The sequence below is a fragment of the Hemicordylus capensis genome, chromosome 6, assembly GCF_027244095.1.
Source record: "Hemicordylus capensis ecotype Gifberg chromosome 6, rHemCap1.1.pri, whole genome shotgun sequence".
NCBI classification, from domain to species: Eukaryota; Metazoa; Chordata; class Lepidosauria; order Squamata; family Cordylidae; genus Hemicordylus; species Hemicordylus capensis.
Genome location: NC_069662.1, coordinates 113,284,022 through 113,303,272, shown reverse-complemented (window position 1 = coordinate 113,303,272; position 19,251 = coordinate 113,284,022). Strand labels below are relative to the sequence as shown.

General features: G+C 42.8%; 1 protein-coding gene across 10 annotated transcripts in view; it reads right to left on the bottom strand.

Annotated features, from left to right (window-relative positions):
- Positions 1-19,251, bottom strand: part of TBC1D5 (TBC1 domain family member 5) — a 433,806-nt gene that overhangs the window by 164,283 nt on the left and 250,272 nt on the right. For all 10 annotated transcript variants that reach the window (XM_053261522.1, XM_053261519.1, XM_053261520.1 and 7 more), the window contains 4 exons: positions 15,249-15,337; positions 7,558-7,608; positions 7,401-7,470; positions 5,233-5,405 (listed from right to left, as the gene is read on the bottom strand). In XM_053261522.1, coding sequence (XP_053117497.1) covers positions 5,233-5,405; positions 7,401-7,470; positions 7,558-7,608; positions 15,249-15,337 — 383 coding nt within the window. The remainder of the gene's footprint in view (positions 1-5,232; positions 5,406-7,400; positions 7,471-7,557; positions 7,609-15,248; positions 15,338-19,251) is intronic.

Below are 19,251 nucleotides of genomic sequence, written 5' to 3'. Positions count from 1 at the left end.
AGAGAAGGATGTCAATTGGTCACCTTATTACTAAGGATAAGACATAAAGGTATACATGTGTTTGAGATCAGGAAATTTTATTTAACATTCAGCTCAGAGATCAATATAACTTGAGAGATGGATCAGTATAGCTGTATCCAGGCATTAGTCCTCTGCAAAGGTCCAACAGGTGGAAAGGGCAAATGGAAGCACATGGGCAGCTGCACTCCCACATTAATGAACTCTCTGTCTATACCCCCACATTCAGTACTTGTCTGTGGAAACAGGGACTGAACATGAAAAGAACTCTCCCCACATTTTAGTGCTTGACCCACACAGCTGAATGTGGAGAAGTCCCAGGGTGTGGACAGAAAGTGCCTTAATATGGGGGAGTGTGGTAAGCCAGCACACTTGTTTGTTCTCTCTATGCATTATTTCTTCATAGAGGACTAATTTTATTTATCATATTTATATACCATCTAGCATGTGCATCTTTAGATGGTATACACAATTTAAAACACAACAAATTGCCACCTCCAGCTTCAGAAGCAAGATATCTCTCAATACCAGTTGCAAGGGAGCAACAGCAGGAGAGAGGGCATGCCCTCAGCAATTGCCTGTTGGCTTCCCAGAGGCATCTGGTGGGCCACTATGTGAAACAGGATGCTGGACTAGATAGGTCTTGGGCCTGATCCAGCAGGGCTGTTCTTATGTTCTTAAATATAAAACAGAGTCAAAACAATTATAGCAATGTCACAAAATAAAAAAGTTAAAACAATTCCATGGAATTAAAACAATTAAACAATTGAAGATTACAATGCCTGAACAGGACTTATGCATGATTTGTATGTTGGATATTCTGTGCCAAGTTGATTTAGATTAAATAATCATAGTGACTGGATCCTTTTAAATGCTAGGAAAATGTTTGATTCCACACCCTACTCTATGATTTCTATTCCAATTGAATACAGAAGTATGAAGCCCTTCAAAACAAAATCTTCCTCCTTTAATCTTTAAGAGGAGATGTCCCAGGTGATTAGCAATTTTCCCCCCTTAGACTGAATCAAACTGAGGTATCTTTCTTCATGAGCATTATTAAGGAGGATAACACAAGGCACTCAACCTACTTGCTACTGCTAATCTTCATTCAAGAAAGATTGCCAACAGCATTAGAGGCAGCATTAGAGGCAAAAATCATTACAAAATGCTGACTTTAGAAATCCTCTTCTTTCAGATTCTAGCACATAGCCAGATATTAGGAACAGAAACAAAACAAAAGACCTAGACAACCTATTAATACCGATGTCATGAGAACTGATATATAATGTATTATGAAATATCTCTGTTTTACCAAACTAGTAATTACTAGTAAGCTGTTCCAAATGCAAAGGAACAGAAGCTGTTAAGGAAATTAATCTCAAGTAAATGAGTGATTTTTCAGTTCTTAAATTTTTCAGTTCTTTGCACAGCCCCCTGTTACCTGGAGATAACTGTCTCCACTGCACAATGCTGTTTTGCTCAGCTTTGGCTCAGTGCCAGATGGGCTCCTTTAAGAGAAACTGAACCCTCTTGAGCCCCAGCGCCACCCTAGAAGGTGCACATGGAGCACTGGGCAGTGTAGCCCTTGGGAACACTTTCCTCACAGAGGTCTGTGGGGACCAAGAGGCTTGTTCCAGGATTTTCCAGGATTAGATCTGAATTGAGTTTACATGTTGTGCATTTAGTTTATCAAACTGTGACAATTTGCCAGTACTCGTGTTCATATGATGAGCATTCTACCTTAGCCTAAATACTCTGGCACAAATAGTTTCCACTCTGTATATCTGGAGCACTACACAATTGCCAGAAAGTTTGAATCAGATAGGTTATAATACCTCCAGCAACTTATTCAACATTGCCAAGGTTGTGTTTGCTATAGAATGTCCTTTCCCTGAATCTTATTGCTACTAAATTCCCTCTGTACAGAAAAGCTGCTGCACACTGTTTATAGTATTTACAATACGATATTTTACTTTTAAATAACACGATAAAACTCTGATATTTGTGAGAAAAATACATTATTTTATACTAAACAAGATAAACATTACTAGCCATTAACCACTCATAAGGGATGCAATCTATGTTCATTTATATTTGTTAGGGTGCTTTATTTGCAAAATTTTGAATATGAACACTATCTAATAGTTAATGCAGCCATCTGTACTCCTTTGCCGGGGGATAGGCAATGAGCAAGGTGAATTTGTATGCTTCAAAGAACACAGCTGGCTTATGTTAGAATTCCTTCCCTATACCCTACCAGCAATTTCCTCCCCCACTTAAGAAATAATAACTAAGGAGAATACCCCAAAAATGTTTCACAGACTTAAGACCAATAAGTATAAATTTTGGGAAAACATCTTGTGACCCGCTTGGTTCAAAACAATCTTTTTAATGATGTTGCTGAATCATTAGTGCCTATTGGACCTTTTTGTAATAGATCATCTTATTTAGATATTTTCACATTTTTAAATTATTCTAATTATAACAACCCAAGTTCATGCAATAAAATATATATTCTTATCTACAAAGAACCTGTTAAACAGTCAGAACTGCTTCTATAGTCACCTATCACTTGTTTCACCATAGTTCTATCAAGAATCACATGTTGCTTACCATAATTGAAAAGCCTGTTCAAGTGCTGATTCATACAAGAAAAACAGAAAAGTCAATGCAAGGGTGACTCTGCTTCTGTTCCCCTGCTTCTGATGTACTGTCAGAAGTGGTCTCGTTGACCTCTCTTGTGAGCAGATTCATGAACTCCAGAAAACATCCAGAAATCTCACAAAAGGAGAGGATCCACAAATAGCAAGATCCTCCATTTTGTGGTAGAAGCAGAAGTCACTTGTGCTTCTTGTCTCATTGCTTCTTTGTAGAACATGAAGTAGTTCTAAGAAGCATGCAGTATTGTATAAGCGAAGCGGCAGGGGTCATTATTTTATTATTTGTTATTATTATTTAATTAGCTCATTTATATACCACCCTATATAAAATCTCATGGCAGTCTACAATCTAAACAAACAGCAGCTAAAACCCACAAATCATATAAAACAGATTAAAATAACTGAAAATAAAACTTTAAAACTTCATAAACTAAAAGCCTGATGAAACAGGTGTGTTTTCAAAAGCCATTTAAAAACAACCAGAGATGGGAAGATTCTACTGTCATTTGGGAGTGTGTTCCAGAGCCTTGGGGCAACTCTAGAGAAGGCCCGGTTTTGGGTCGCCACCAAGTGAGCCGGTGGCAACCGCAACTGGATCTCCCTTGATAATCTTAATAGGCGGCAAGCTTCATGAAAAAGAAGGCACTCTCCTAAATACCCTGGGCCCAAGCTGTTCAGGGCTTTATAGATAATAAATAACTAGCACTTTGTATTTTGCCTGGAAACAAATTGGCAGCCGGTGTAGTTCTTTTAAAATATGAGTAATGTAGTCTCTACGGATGACTCCGGAGACCAACCTGGCTGCTGCATTCTGCACCAGTTGTAGTTTCTGAACTACATACAAAGGCAGCCCAATGTAGAACACATTGCAGTAGTCATACCTGGATGTTACAAGCATATGCACCACTGTTTGAAGTTTGTTTGTCTCGAGAAATGGATGTAGCTGGTGTATCAGCTGAAGCTGATAAAAAGCATTCCTGGCCATTCCTCAATCTGAGATATAAAGGAGAGGTTTGGGTCCAGAAATATTCCCAAGCTACGTACCTGATCTTACAAGGGAAGTGTAACCCCAGCCAGAAGAGGCAGATCTAAACCACTTCCTGCCTCCCACAGTGAGTACCTCCATCTTATTGGGATTCAACTTCAGTTGGTTATCTCTCATCCAGCCCATTGCCAATTCCAAGCAGGCATTTAGAGAGGTTAAGCCTGATGAAGTTGATATGGAGAAACAGATTTGGGTGTCATCAGCATATTGATAGCAACTAGCACCAAATCTCATGATGTTTTCTTCCAGTGGTTTCATGTAGATGTTAAAAAGCATTAGAGATAAAATGGATCCCTGTGGGACTCCATGTAATAGCTTTTGTTTTAAGGAGCAACAATCCCCATTGGGAATCGACCCGAGTGTAATTACAGCAAGGCAGTACCTTCCACCACCAACCTCCTCAGGCTATGGTATCCAGAAGGATACCATGGTTGATGGTACTGAAAGCTCCTGAGGGATCCAAGAGGACTAACAGAGTCATACTCCCTCTGTTGTTTCCTAATTGGAGATCCAGTATCCACCCCATAGCCTGCCCGAAAGCCAGTTTGAAATGGTCCAAATAATCTGCTTCTTCCTAACTAACTGGGGTTGAGAAGCCACCACTTTCTCACACCTTGCCCAACCATGGAAGATTGGAGACAGGCCTATAATTGCCTAGCCCTGAGGGATTCAATGCAGGTTTCTTCAAAAATTGTCTAACAATTGCCTCCTTGAGAAAAGGAATCATCCTGCCCTCCCTCAGAGAGGCATTGATGATACTAACAAGACCCTCTCCAATAATTTCCCTGCTTGATTGTATGAGACACATAGGGAAAGAGTCAAGAGAACAGGTGGTAAGGCAAACCTCCAAGCAGCTTGTTCTCATCCTCACAGTCACAAGCTGAAACTGATCCTAGCTAACCATACAAAAGAAGTTCGACACCTCTATAATAGACTCTAAAATAACCACGGAATCCAGTTTGGTTAAAATCTGAGAGATTTTATCCACAAAAAAACCAATAAAAGTGTCACAGCGAAACATCAATGGCTCTAAATTCTTATTCAGGCGAGGAGGGGCATGTACCAACCCCCTCACAATCCTAGAATACTCTGCTGGCCGTGAGCTTGAGGATGCATTGCGTGCAGAAAAGAACGGTTTCTTTGCTGGATGTATTTGCCTGAACACTCTTCATATGTGCTCTGTGCTAACAAAAATAAATAAATGAAAGCTTGAGAATTTCTCAGATTTGAGTCAAGTCTTTCTCCACTTGAGCTCTAACTGCCTGCCTTGCCATTTCAGCTCCTGTAATTCTTCTGCATATCAAGGGGCTAGTTTAGAAGCACCTTTAGTTTAGAAGGGAGGGGCACAAGAGCAATCGTGTCTACCGCCCTAGCTAGTTCATTATTCCAAGTCTGAGAACCAGGGCATCAACATGGCATATGTATGCATACAATGGTAGCTGTTGCCGTATTCTGTCTCTCTCTATATGAATTAATTTCCAGTATTTAAAAATTAAATTCAGCACTTACAGTCCATAAATCTGCGGAGCAATCTCTAGCCTGTTCAAATGCATGTAGAGTTCAATATCATGTTTCTTTAGCAAATGATCTTGAATTTGGTTTACTTTTGCTACAATAGCAATTGATGGACCTAAATCTTGTGGTCGTGCAAAAGGGATAGGCGTCATCATTGCATCTTTTTCCTAAAGTCAGGACAAAACATAAAACAAAAAACAAACCCAGAAATGTATAATTGAAGAAAATATTGCAATATAGATACCCGCTAAAGGTAATAATGTCTAATTACTGAAGTGTAAATATTATTATAATAATTATTATATGCTGCAAACATGTTATGAGATGCCACAATATCCAGTTTCCAAGCTACAATAAGATAAGGTAGGCAAGAAGAACACACAACCTATTGCAGGCTTAACTGCAGCTTATGCAAACACCACCAGTGTATTTGCACCATCCCTCTGATTCTTTTGCTATGAAAGGCTAACTTGGCTACTGTTCTGGTATGATATAATATGATAAATAGTAGTAATAGTTATAGTAGCCAGCAGGGCTGTGGAACTATTCAGTTCTGAAGTGCCAAAGCCGAATCATTTGCACATTGACATGGCTCTGCAGAAAGGTGGTGTTCCAGCATCAACTTGAGTGGATGCGTCCCCTGAGACTATGCAACTACACCCTTGGCATCATTGCCAGGGGTGATGCTAGTCTCACCTGCCTTGTGGACAGAAATGTGGGCTGCTTGACTTTCTGGGCAGTTGGTTGTTGTTGTTGTTATTATTATTCTATACCGCCCTTCCAAAAATGGCTCAGGGCGGTTTACAAAGAGAAATAATAAATAAATAAGATGGATCCCTGTGCCCAAAGGGCTCACATTCTGGTTGTTAAAACTGCAACATGCAAGATGCCCATGCTCCCTGCTCCAGGGTGGTGGGGTCATTGCCTCATTAATGAGCCACCCCTGGGTGACTCCCAGTGCTCACCTCTGGACAAAGTGGTGCTGTGTGTAGCCCCACAGAGGGCCTTCAAAGGTATTTGGAGATGTGAAAATCCTGTGACACCTTGGAAGATGTGCAAGTGACGTAATATAAAGCTTTATGAGTTCCAATGGCTCTGAATCCCTCTAATGTCCCTCCCTGGTGTAGCGGACAGGATCATTTTGCCTGGAGATAAGTGCTAAGAGCCACCACCTCCCCGCAGTGTCAGGGGCTGATGACTTGGCCTTGATGCTTCAAAGCCAAATCTTCGCAGAGCCACGAAAAAACTGTAAAGTAAAACGAATTATGACTGAAACATTGTGCTATTCACACAGTTCAACTTGACAGGTTTTAAGGTTGAAGTGAGGGTGAACCTTCAAAGAGTTTGCTTAAACTTTAGAACTAAGGACCAGTATCCAGACTAAGTAAGTCACAAGTAAGCCCCATTTAAATTAATAGTTATTGGTCTTATTGATTTCCAATGGTGCTTAGTCATGACTAAATAGTCTGGACGTTCCCAATTAACTCAAACCTCACTTCTTATTAAATAACTATTTAATAAACATAATTAATTAAAAATACAGTGAGGCTGTTCAAACAAGTATCACTACTCAGAATTGGGCAGCCCTAACTGGTTAGGGCTGCTCGAGTGAAGTGTTGGGATCCAAGCCGATTCCAGCACTGCCTCCTTAGGCAGCATGGAAATTTTCCCCAGGGTTTTATCTGGGTAAAAGAACGCAAGCAGGCCCTTTGATCCAGGTCCGGGATCATATGTGTGCTCCAGATGCAGGCAGTTTGAGCAGACACATAACCGGGCGCCTACAGCACCTGGTTTGAGGGGAAATCCCTCTATGTACTGCATACTGCATGGGAGATGGCAATGGTAAACCTCTCCTGTATTCTACCAAAGACAATCACAGGGCTCTGTGGCTGCCAGAACTTTATCTTTACCTCACTTTACCTTTACTGCACTCCTCGCACAGTGCATTTAGGGATATCTGGAAGCCAAACTTCATTTTCCCGGGCTCCATATCTCCATGCTACTAAGAGCAGCGTGGATCGTGCAGGTGTGCAAGCCACACAGAAGACTAATGATCATCTTGGGGGTAAGGTAGGTTCGACCTTGCCTCTTCCCCTGCCCTCCCTCCCACTAACAGTAGTGTAAACGATCTTAGTATGTTAATGGATTTCATCAGCACTTACCTTTTGACTGTCATGCTCACAGGTTGAAAACCAGTGTTCAGCTGTTTTCATAAGATGGGTGAACATTGCACTAAAGAGAAATAAAGTTTTATAAGAACAATGCTGCTGTTGCTATTAGCAGAAAATATAAGAAGAAAAGAAAGCCATTGAAACTTACTAGGCATCATGTTCCAGGTATTCAGGATTCAATAGAACTTTCATTTCCTCACTGTTTTAAAATAAAATGAAAGTTTATTTCCAGTAAATTTCTTATGTACACTTTGTATAGAAGTTAGCTAAGTAAAACTAGCCTTTTATAATTAAAAAGAGTAACTCCAGCGAAGACAGATGAAGTCCTTACTCTTTCTAAAGATCAAAAACAAATTAGCTGCCTTGACTGCACTACAATGAAGTAACCATCTAATTATTCCAAATAACAAATTACTGAATGCCACAATGTATTATTTGAATAAGCTTGATCCAGAATAATTGATCACTCCACAATCTATCACTGTTTGCTGAAAACAAAAAATATGGTTATTGGTCAAATACACAGTATCAAAACAGTAATTTATTTTAATAGAATCTATTTTTATAGCATTTTAGCAGCAATTAATCAGTGACAACACCTCTTACCCATTTCTTCTCTGGCTAGAGCTCTAGTGGAAAAGAAGAGGGATAATTATGTACGTGTGTTTACTTGGAGATATCTGACACTTTCTTCTTAATATATATCCCAGCTTGACTGACTGGGTTCAAAATAAATGAATATGGGATGCCATACCATCGTTTTTCAAAGAGGAAGCAGGGTTTGAAGGTCCTTACCTTCATGCCCTACTTCCTCTTTGAAAAACAATTAATGAAGCCTGATGGAACCTCTGGAGAGTGGCATGTGATGCAGGGAGAGCGGATGAGATATAGCAATATACTAGATGTATTTGGGAGCATCTTCTGCTTGGGCAAGGAGTTGTTTGGATCCCAAATATTACCATGTTTTCAAATAGATATGGCCCAGAGAACGTTTCATGCAGCAACAACCTACCGATCCTAGCCATGAGGATCTTCCCCTTTCTGATCGCAGAATAAGTGATTGATAACATCAGTAATGATCCTGTTGTTTACAACAGGGGGAGAAAGGGGGTTGCCCGGATTCATTCTTTCTAATACCAAGTGGTGTTCATCACTGTCAAAACTGATAGGACCAATCATCTATTTGGCAGTATAGGGTATCTGCCGGTCCCCAATTATTCCTCATAAGGCTCTTACTCAAAAAAAGAAAAGAAAAAGATTTAATTCTGAACATAAATGCAGATGTGGATTATTCTAGCTATATAAATGCTATTGCATAAGAATGTAGCCGTATTTCATTTGTACAACTAAAGTACTGAAGAATATTATTAAGATAAATCATGGAGCAATCAAATGAGATAGTAATGCTTCTATGAGCTAAGAGTGAATTTAACTGGACTAGTACAGAACTAGCACTGGTCGTGGAGTAGAAGGAAGCTCCCAACTTGTTTCTAGACAAGGCCGATCATTTATATCCCTCCCAGTCTGCTTTCAACCTGGATTCAGGATGGAGACTGCTTTGTTCCCCTGGTAGATGACCATCATTGGGAGGCAAACAAAGAGAGCATGAGCATGTTGGCTCTTCTGGACCTTTCAGTACCATCAACCATGGCATCCTTCTTGCCTGTCTTGCGTGGATGGGACTAAAAGACACTGTGTTATGGTGGCTCTGGTTCTTCTTTGTGGGGCGGTCTCCCAAAGTGGTGCTCAGGGATTCATGCCCTTGACCAATGGCCTATGGGGTTCTTCAGGGATCCATTCATATAGATTGTAAAGATCCCCATGATCTTTAACATCTACATGATACCCGGGGAGACCTGAGTTCAAATCCCCATTCAGCCATGATACTTACTAGGTGACTCTGAGCCAGTCACTTCTCTCTCAGCCTAACCTACTTCACAGGGTTGTTGTGAGCAGAAACCTAAGTATGTAGTACACTGCTCTTGGCTCCTTGGAAGAGCGGGATAGAAAATGTAATAAATAAATAATAAATATTTATGTTTTTTTATTATTCTTTCCAACAACCTGTCGGAAATTCTGATACAGTGTTTGGAGGACGTTCTGGGACAGATGAAAGCCAACAAGCTGAAATTTAATCCAGATAAGATAAGAGATGCTGTTGGTGGGAAATCCTACCTTGTTAGATGGAAGTATTTGACCTGCCTAGAAGGAAAGGCCTGGGGGCGCTCCTTGATTCAGCATTGTCCCTGAATGCTGAGGCAACTGCTGTGACTAGGAGCATATTTACCATCTATACCTGGTACAGCAACTGTGATCCTATCTAGAGAGTGCAGTCGTGACCTCAAGTCATCCATGCAGGAAGATTCAGCCCTCTCTCTTTAACCATCTTTAGAAAGAAGTTGGACATTCTTTATTCCAGGATGCACTGGGGTCTGTGGTGATAATGTGAGTTTATTGTATTTATCTGTCGCTATTTTTATTACTGTGATTTTAATTTGTTGTTTATGGTATTCATGGGGATTTCTCTCTCTCTTGTAAGTCACTTTGTAGTTGAACTAAAATATTCAAATAAAATAAAGTAAAAACATGCTGAGCAAAAAAACCATCTGATTTCAATTCAAAATAAAATTAAATGTTATTTGCAGAATAATAAGTACATTTAAATGCAATGTACATCTAAACATTTATTGGCATATTTAAGTAGTCATTATTTGTGATAAATGAAAGATCTATGCTTTGGACATACGATTTATATTATCAGACACATTCAGCAATCAAATTATAGCTGCATAATGTGCAGCTGAACAGCAATATTGTCTTCAGATGCCATATGAATGAGTTGTATTTTATTACTCAGCATGTGAGCAGAGTTGGTGCTGCCAAGATAATCTGGTCCCTCCCCTGCAAGAAGAACTGTGTCCTCAGCCATTTGCACCAAGTTATAGGAGGACTCCAGTGGTCATTCATGCATTCGTTGATGGCCCTGGGCCTTCGGCTAGTGCCTAAATTGGCTGACCTCTGATGCTGGCCCTGAGTCACTATCATAGTACACGGACCATTTTGTATGGTTCGGTCTGAATTCGAACCATATTTGGACAGAAATGCAGGCCCGTGAACCGGTTCAGTCGAATCAACCGACTGGACTGATCCATTCGATCAAACCAGCTCAAACCAGTTCAGTGGTTCATGCTTTAAAGGGCTTGCTGCATGGGGTATGTGTGCAATGAGAGGCACCTGTAAAAGTAAATGCTAAGGTGCTTACCGGTAGCAGTAGTGAGCAGTGGCGCTCCTCCCAGCCAGCAGCCCACACAGCTCTGCATTCACCTGGCTTCCACACATTCATGGCCACGCAAATACCCTCCACACATGTGTGGAGGCTAGGTGAGTGCAGAGCCGTGTTACTGCATGGGCTGCTGGCTGGGGCGAGCTCTGCTCCTTGGCACCGCTGCCATTAGGCACCTTAGCATTTACTGTTACAGGTGCCTCTTGATGCCCACCCCACCTCCCCCATGTCACCCTAACTGGCAAGTCCTTTTAAAAGAATTCCCCTTTACAAGCAAAGGGGAATCCTCACTGGATTCCCCTTAACATAGCTGCATGAACTGCCCAACTGGTTAACCTCAAACTGGGCTTGATTAGGTCTGATCATGGAACAGCCCCCTTTCCTGAAGGCCGGTCCGGTTTATGATCAGGCCAATCAAAACAGCCAGTTTATGCTGAACCAGTTTGCTTCGAACTGCTCATGCACACCCCTACACTACCAGTCTGATTGGGGTCTCAGATCAGAGCAATGATGGGAACAAGGCAGGGTTTAATCCAATCCCCCATCATATCCCAATCAATGAGAGACACTTCTCCAGCTCCCAATTACCCCAGAAAAAAACTCAAATGTTGCTAATCTGCAGGAGCATCATCTTGGGGTTGTGGTGGACAGCTCATTGAAAGTGTCATCTCAGTGCATGGCAGCTGTGAAACAGGCTAATTCCATGCTAGGAATCATTAGGAAGGGGATTGGAAATAAAAATTCTAAAATGATAATGCCTATATACAAATCTATGGTGTGGCCAGATCTTGAGTATTGTGTACAGCTTTAAGAACATAAGAACATAAGAACAGCCCTGCTGGATCAGGCCCAAGGCCCATCTAGTCCAGCAGCCTGTTTCGCACAGTGCCCACCAGATGCCGCTGGAAGCCACAGACAGGAGTTGAGGGCGTGCCCTCTCTCCTGCCATTGCTCTCCTGCAACTGGTACTCAGAGGCACACCCTTGAGGCTGGAGGTGGCCCACAGCCCTCCGACTAGTAGCCATGGATAGACCTCTCCTCCATGAAGTCATCCAACCCCCTCTTAAAGCCATCCAGGTTGTTGGCTCTCACCACATCCTGTGGCAGAGAGTTCCACAAGTGGATCACTCATTGTGTGAAAAAGTACTTCCGTTTGTTGGTCCTAGACCTCCTGGCAATCAATTTCATGGAGTGACCCCTGGTTCTAGTGTTGTATGAGAGGGAAAAGAATTTCTCTCTCTCCACTTTCTCCACACCATGCATGATTTTATAGACCTCTATCATGTCACCCTGCAGTCGTCTTTTTTTCTAAACTAAAAAGCCCCAGGTGATGTAGTCTTGCCTCATAAGAAAGGTGCTCTAGGCCCCTGATCATCTTGGTTGCCCTCTTCTGTACCTTCTCCAGTTCTACAATGTCCTTTATAAGATGTGGTGACCAGAATTGTACGTAGTACTCCAAGTGTGGTCGCACCATAGTTTTGTATAAGGGCATTATAATGTTAGCCGTTTTATTTTCAATCCCCTTTCTAATGATCCCTAGCATGGAATTGCCCTTTTTCACAGCTGCCGCACATTGAGTCGACACTTTCAACAAGCTGTCCACCACAACCCCAAGATCCCTCTCCTGGTCCGTCACCGACAGCTCGGATCCCATCAGCATATACTTGAAGTTGGGGGTTTTCATCTCAATGTGCATCACTTTACACTTGCTAACATTGAACCGCATTTGCCATTTTGTCGCCCACTCCCCCAGTTTGGAGAGATCCTTTTGGAGCTGCTCACAATCCGTTTTGGATTTCACTACCCGGAAGAGTTTGGTATCATATGCAAATTTGGCCACATTGCTGCTTACCCCTGCTTCTAGATCATTTATGAATAAATTAAAAAGCACCAGTCCCAGTACAGATCCCTGGGGGACCGCACTTCTTACTTCCCTCCATTGTGAAAACTCTCCATTGATACCTACCCTCTGTTCCCTGTCTTTCAACCAGTTAGCAATCCACACATGCACTTGTCCCTTTATCCCATGACAGCTAAGTTTCCTCAGGAGTCTTTGATGAGGAACTGTGTCAAAAGCTTTTTGGAAGTCCAGGTAGACTATGTCAACTGGATCACCTTGAGTCACACACTCGTTGACACTCTCAAAGAAGTCCAAAAGGTTGGTGAGGCAAGATTTACCTTTGCGGAAGCCATGCTGGCTCACTCCCAGCAGGGCCTGTTCTTCTAGGTGCTCTACAATTTTATCCTTGAGGATGCTTTCCATCAATTTGCCTGGAACGGACGTTAGGCTAACCGGCCTGTAATTTCCCGGATTGCCCCTGGATCCCTTTTTGAAAATCGGTGTTACATTGGCTACTCTCCAGTCCTCTGGTACAGAGCCCGATTTCAGGGATAAGTTAAATATTTTAGCAAGGAGGTCAGCAATTTCACATTTGAGTTCTTTGAGGACTCTTGGATGGATGCCATCCAGCCCTGGTGATTTGTTAGTTTTCAGTTTTTCCAGACAGTTTAGAACATCATCCCTTGTCACTTCTATCTGACTCAGCTCTCTAGCCTCCATCCCTAAAAAGCCTGGTTCAGGAACAGGTATATGCTCAGTATCCTCTGCCGTGAAGACAGATGCAAAGAACTCATTCAGCTTCTCTGCAACTTCCATATCCTCCTTAATAATCCCTTTCACTCCCTCATTGTCTAATGGTCCAACTGCCTCCCTGGCAGGTTTCCTGCTTCTGATGTACTTAAAGAAGTTTTTGTCATTCCCTTTGATACTTTTGGCTAAATGTTCCTCAAATTCTCTTTTTGCCTCCCTTATTGTCACCTTGCATTTCTTTTGCCAGAGTTTGTGTTCCTTTATGTTCTCTTCATTTGGGCAGGCCTTCCAATTTCGGAAGGTAGTCTTCTTCCCTTTTATGGCTTTCTTGACGGTACCCGTTAGCCATGCTGGCATCCTCCTGGACTTAGTGGTACCTTTCCTCCTTTTGGGTATACAATCTAACTGGGCTTCTAGTATTGTGGTTTTGAGTAAACTCCATGCACTCTGGAGCGAAGTGACTCTCCTGATTTCCCCCCTCAGCTTTCTTTTCACCATACTCCTCATTTTGGAGAAGTTTCCTCTTCTGAAATTCAAAATGTCTGTGTTAGACATCCTTGGTGATTCTCTCCCCGCATGTATGCTGAATTTGATGGCACTGTGGTCACTGTTCCCTAAAGGGTCGATGACACTGACATCACGCACCAGGTCCTGGGTGTCACTCAGAATTAGATCCAAGGTTGCCTTCTCTCTGGTTGGTTCCATGACCAACTGTTCTAGGGCACAGTCATTTAGCGTATCTAGAAATCTGACCTCTTTGTCCTGACTTGAATGTGAATTTACTCAGTATATGTGTGGGTAGTTGAAATCACCCATAATTACAGCCCTGCCTCTCCTTGATGCCTCCCTGATTTCCTCCTGCAACTCCCAGTCACTGTCGGCATTTTGATCCAGAGGGCGATAGCACTTCCCCAGTAGCACGTTCCCTTTCCAGCCTTGTATAGTCACCCACAGGGTTTCTGTGGAGGAATCCAGTCCACCTAGGTTTTCTAGCTTTGGTCACTGTATCTTAAGAAGGATATTGTAGAACTGAAAAAGGTGCAGAAGAGGGCAACCAAAACGATCAGAGGCCTGGAGCATCTTCCTTATGAGAATAGGCTACAGCATCTGGGGTTCTTTACCTTGGAAAAGAGGCGACTAAGGGGAGACATGATCAAAGTGTATAAAATTATGCATGGAGTGGAGAGGGTGGACAGAGAGAAATTTCTCTCTCTCACATACAACACTAGAACCAGGGGTTCACCCCAGGAAACTGAAGGTTGGGAAATTTAGGACCAACAAGTGGAAGTATGTTTTCATACAGTACTTGATTAATCTGTGGAATTCTTTGCCATGGGATGTGGTGATGGCCACCAGCTTGGATGGCTTTAAAAGGGGCTTAGACAGATTCATGGAGGACAGGTCTATCAATGGCTACCAGTCTGGTGGCTTGGGCCATCTCCAGCCTCAGTGGCACGAAGCCTCAATACCAGTTGCAAGGAGCAACAGCAGGAGAGAGGGCATGCACATACCTCTTGCCTGTGGGCTCCCCATAGGCATCTGGTGGGCCACTATGTGAAACAGAATGCTGGACTCGATGGCCTTGTGCCTGATCTAGCAGGGCTGTTCTTATGTACTCTGGATTAGGACTGTAGATTAGGACGTTAGGGTTAAAGCCCCATGACCATCTCACAACCTGGATGGTACTGATGAAAGAAACACTAGCCCACTAGGGCTAATAACACTTTCAATGCCACTTGTAGTTTGGCAGTGACAGTAGGGATGGAAATGTACAGTGCAAGGGCTGAAAGGTCTCAGGGACTTGTAAACAATCCTTACATTTGAATCAGTTGCAATATCATTATGTCATTGTGACTATGACACTCTGAATGTACAACAGTCACTACATGAGCCATTAGTTGATGCACAAATTGCTTTTAGATCTTTACTCTAGTTTATACTGTGTGAAGAAATAAAAGGCACCTACCTTGGTTGTGCAGCTTCACTTGCATGCAGAAAAGCTTGGTGGTCACAATGCAAAATAAACACAATAGGTGCTAAGAGTTCGTGCATTCCCTACAATTTTAGAAAGACACAACAAGATTTTATTTAATGTGCCAGGAATTTCCCACCTCTGCACTTAATGAGCCAGTAAAAGTCATTGTAGCATAAAAATGATGAATATCCAATGGTTTTACTGTAAATTACAGTACTCTGCTATGAAGTATAGACAGGAAATTAATCCCATTTTTTAAATAGAAAGATGTCAATAGATCACAAATCACCACTCAGCAGTTATGCCAAGATCTATATAAAGAATTATGTTATAAGAATTGCACTTATGAGCCATCGTGTAAAGACATGCATAAAGGACAAGTAAGAAGTATAGCCAGCTAAAAAGTTATCTCATTGGTTTTCCAAAAAGGAAATATCTGTAAATTGATATTAAGTGAAGAGTTATTTATATAATTCTAGAACATAGGGTTGGGAGGAACTTGAAAGGCATCTAGCCTAATTCACTCTGCTAAGATGAGAATTACACCTCTACCACTCTTATCAGATGTTCTCCTCTTATCCAATTTATATTTGGGCCACAAGAAAGAGCAGATTTTGCTATGTCAGATACAGCTGTATGATTCATTTAGTGAAATCCATTTTTAAAATGTGATTTAATAGGAAAGTAGGGCCCTGTAGCAAGTTAGGGTCCAACTCCTTCTGGCCCCAATTAGGCTGATCAACTAAATATCAAGCAAACCACTTAAAAATCTGATCAACTAAATATCAAGCAAAACCACTTAAAAACCACTTAAAAATGATCAACTAAATATCAAGCAAACCACTTAAAAATCTAAAAATGAAGAAAATCCTTCATTTTCTACAGGTTCAGCCACACAATATCACACTTTTAGTTCTGACCTTCTACAATGCTTCAAAGGATAAGTTTGTGACTGCTCTGTACACACAAATGTACGATGTCTATTCTATTGTATGCTAAACATGATCAAGTGTTTTAGAAAGGGCTTTGTACAATCTCTTCTTTCCTTCCTGATTTTGTATTACTTTTGATATTTATCCTAGATCATACACATGGGGGAAACTGACTCCTGTCTTCAATATAAAAGAATTGGCTAGCAACAAAGTAGTTCAATTTCTTGCCATTTTAAACTGTCACTGGTGTGTTGTTTTAAATGCTTTCTTTTGAGTACAACACAGTAGTTTAAACCTTCCCCAAATATTGCTCATGCTTGTAACTTGCAGGCTCAGTCATAAAACAATGCCTTGAGGTCATATTGGAAAGACTTCTTACAAACAGATACGCTGAGTATGTCGGATAAGACTTCCAAAAGAAAATCAATAACTATTGGCCATCTAGCTCCTATAATCCCCTTGAGAATCCCTGTGCTGTTAATAAAACAGATCTTAAAGTCTGCAGAAACTGATGGGGCACCATTCACTACTGGTTTACTCAAACAAATGGGGAGACTTTCAGCTTTGATTACTATTCACTCAAAATCCTTCATGACTATTTTGCTACATAGAACACGTAGGAAATAAATTATCTTCCATAAACAGCACAAATTCTTTGCTAATTCTGGCATATAATATTTATTTTTGTGTGCCAACAAAAGGATATACGACCACATAGGCTCAGAATGATCCTGCCTGAACATAATGATCCATGAATAATCCTGCTACTACTCGAATTCCAAGTAGGGGGCAATGTGTGGCATGTCTGTATCCTCTGATTCAGAGCATGTGCAGAAAATTATCTGCCACCATGCCATGCTACGCCTGGCTTACAGGGATGATCCTTCACTTGGGCATCCAGTAACCGAAGCCTTCAGGCACAGGCTACTTCTATTGTGGCTCTTATTAATCCAGAGAGTGTGTGGGGCGGACATGGGTTGGTAGACGAAGGCAATAGACCAGCAGTGACCCCAGCCACTAGGCATTGTTTGTAAGGGCCTCCATCCTGACATCTGTCTATCACATTCTAAATAGAGGAACACATTATTGCCTGGGGATTTTTATTTTATTTTATTTTATTTTTACATTTTTATACCACCTTTCGTTAAAAGAAAACCCCAAGGCGGTTTACAAAAATTAAAAACATACAGTAAAAAGCAGTAAAAACATCAAGCTAAAAACAGGCATTAAAACAAGACAACAAACAAAAACACACAAGAACAGCAGTAAAAGACAATTATGTAAAAGCCTGGGTAAAAAGCCAAGTCTTTAAAAGCTTTCTAAAAGCTGTGATGGGGTCCGAGGAACGAATGGCCACCGGGAGAGCATTCCAGAGTCTAGGGGCAGCAACAGAGAAGGCCCTGTCCCGAGTGCACGACAGCCGGGCCTCCCTCATTGTCGGCACCCGGAGCAGGGCCCCCCCAGATGTCCTAGTCAAGCGGGCAGCAACCCTTGGGAGCAGGCGGTCCCTCAAATACCCCGGGCCCAAACTGTTTAGGGCTTTAAAGGTCAAAACCAGCACCTTGAATTGGACCCGGAAACAAACCGGCAGCCAGTGCAGCTCTTTCAAAATGGGGGTGATATGTTCCCAACGGGCAGCTCCGGATAGAACCCTCGCTGCCGCGTTTTGCACTAGCTGTAGTTTCCGGATATTCTTCAAGGGCAGCCCCACGTAGAGCGCGTTACAGTAATCCAGCCACGACGTGACTAAGGCGTGGGTAACCGTGGCCAGATCTGCCTTCTCGAGAAAGGGACGCAACTGGCGCACCAGCCAAAGCCGTGCAAAGGCACCCCTGGCCACCGCCTCCACCTGAGCCTCCAAAAGCAGAGCCGGGTCCAGTAGTACCCCCAAGCTGTGTACTTGCTCCTTCAAGGGGAGTGCAACCCCATCCAGAACCTGTAAAATCTCCTCATCCCGATTGGCTCTCCTACTGACCAACAGTACCTCCGTCTTATCCGGATTCAATTTCAGTCTGTTAGCCCACATCCAACCTATCACGGCCTCCAGCCCCCGATTCAGGACATCCACCACCTCCCTAGGATCAGATGACAAGGAGAGATAGAGCTCTCATCCGCATATTGCTGACAACTCAGTCCAGATCCCCGGATGACCTCTCCCAGCGGCTTCATGTAGATGTTAAACAGCATGGGGGACAAGACCGAACCCTGCGGGACCCCACAGGCCAACGGCCACGGGGCCGAGCAGTAGTCCTCCAGCACCACCTTCTGGACCCTCCCCTCAAGAAAGGACTGGAACCACTGCAACGCAGTGCCTCCGATTCCCATACTCGAGAGGCGGCCCAGAAGGATACCATGGTCGATGGTATCGAACGCCGCCGAGAGGTCCAGCAGAACCAACAGGGACGCACTCCCCCTGTCTAGTTCCCGGCGTAGGTCATCCACTAGAGCGACCAAGGCAGTCTCAGTCCCATACCCGGGGCGGAAGCCAGATTGAAAAGGGTCCAGATAATCCGTATCATCCAAGACCCTCTGCAGCTGGGACGCCACCACACGCTCCATCACCTTGCCCAAGAAGGGAAGGTTAGACACAGGTCTATAATTGTCCAGGTTGGAGGGATCAAGGGAGGGCTTTTTTAATAGAGGTCTTACCACCGCCTCCTTAAGGCACGATGGCATCCTGCCCTCCCTTAACGAAGCATTAACGATTACCTCCAGCCATCTGCCTGTCCCCTCCCTGGCAGCTTTTATTAGCCATGAAGGGCAAGGGTCAAGAGCGCACGAAGTCGCCCGCACACTGCCCAGGATCTTGTCCACATCCTCAGGCCACACCAACTGAAAAGAATCCAAAACAACGGGACCAGATGGTACCAGAGGCACGTCTGCCGGAACTGCCAAAACTCTGGAGTCCAGGTCAGCACGGATGCAAGCGACTTTATCTGCAAAGCGACAGGCAAACCGATCACAAAGAGCCGTAGATGACTCCTCTCCCATTGTCCGGGGGGATGTGTGGAGCAATGTTTTCACCACACGAAACAGCTCTGTTTGCCTGCACTGAGCAGACG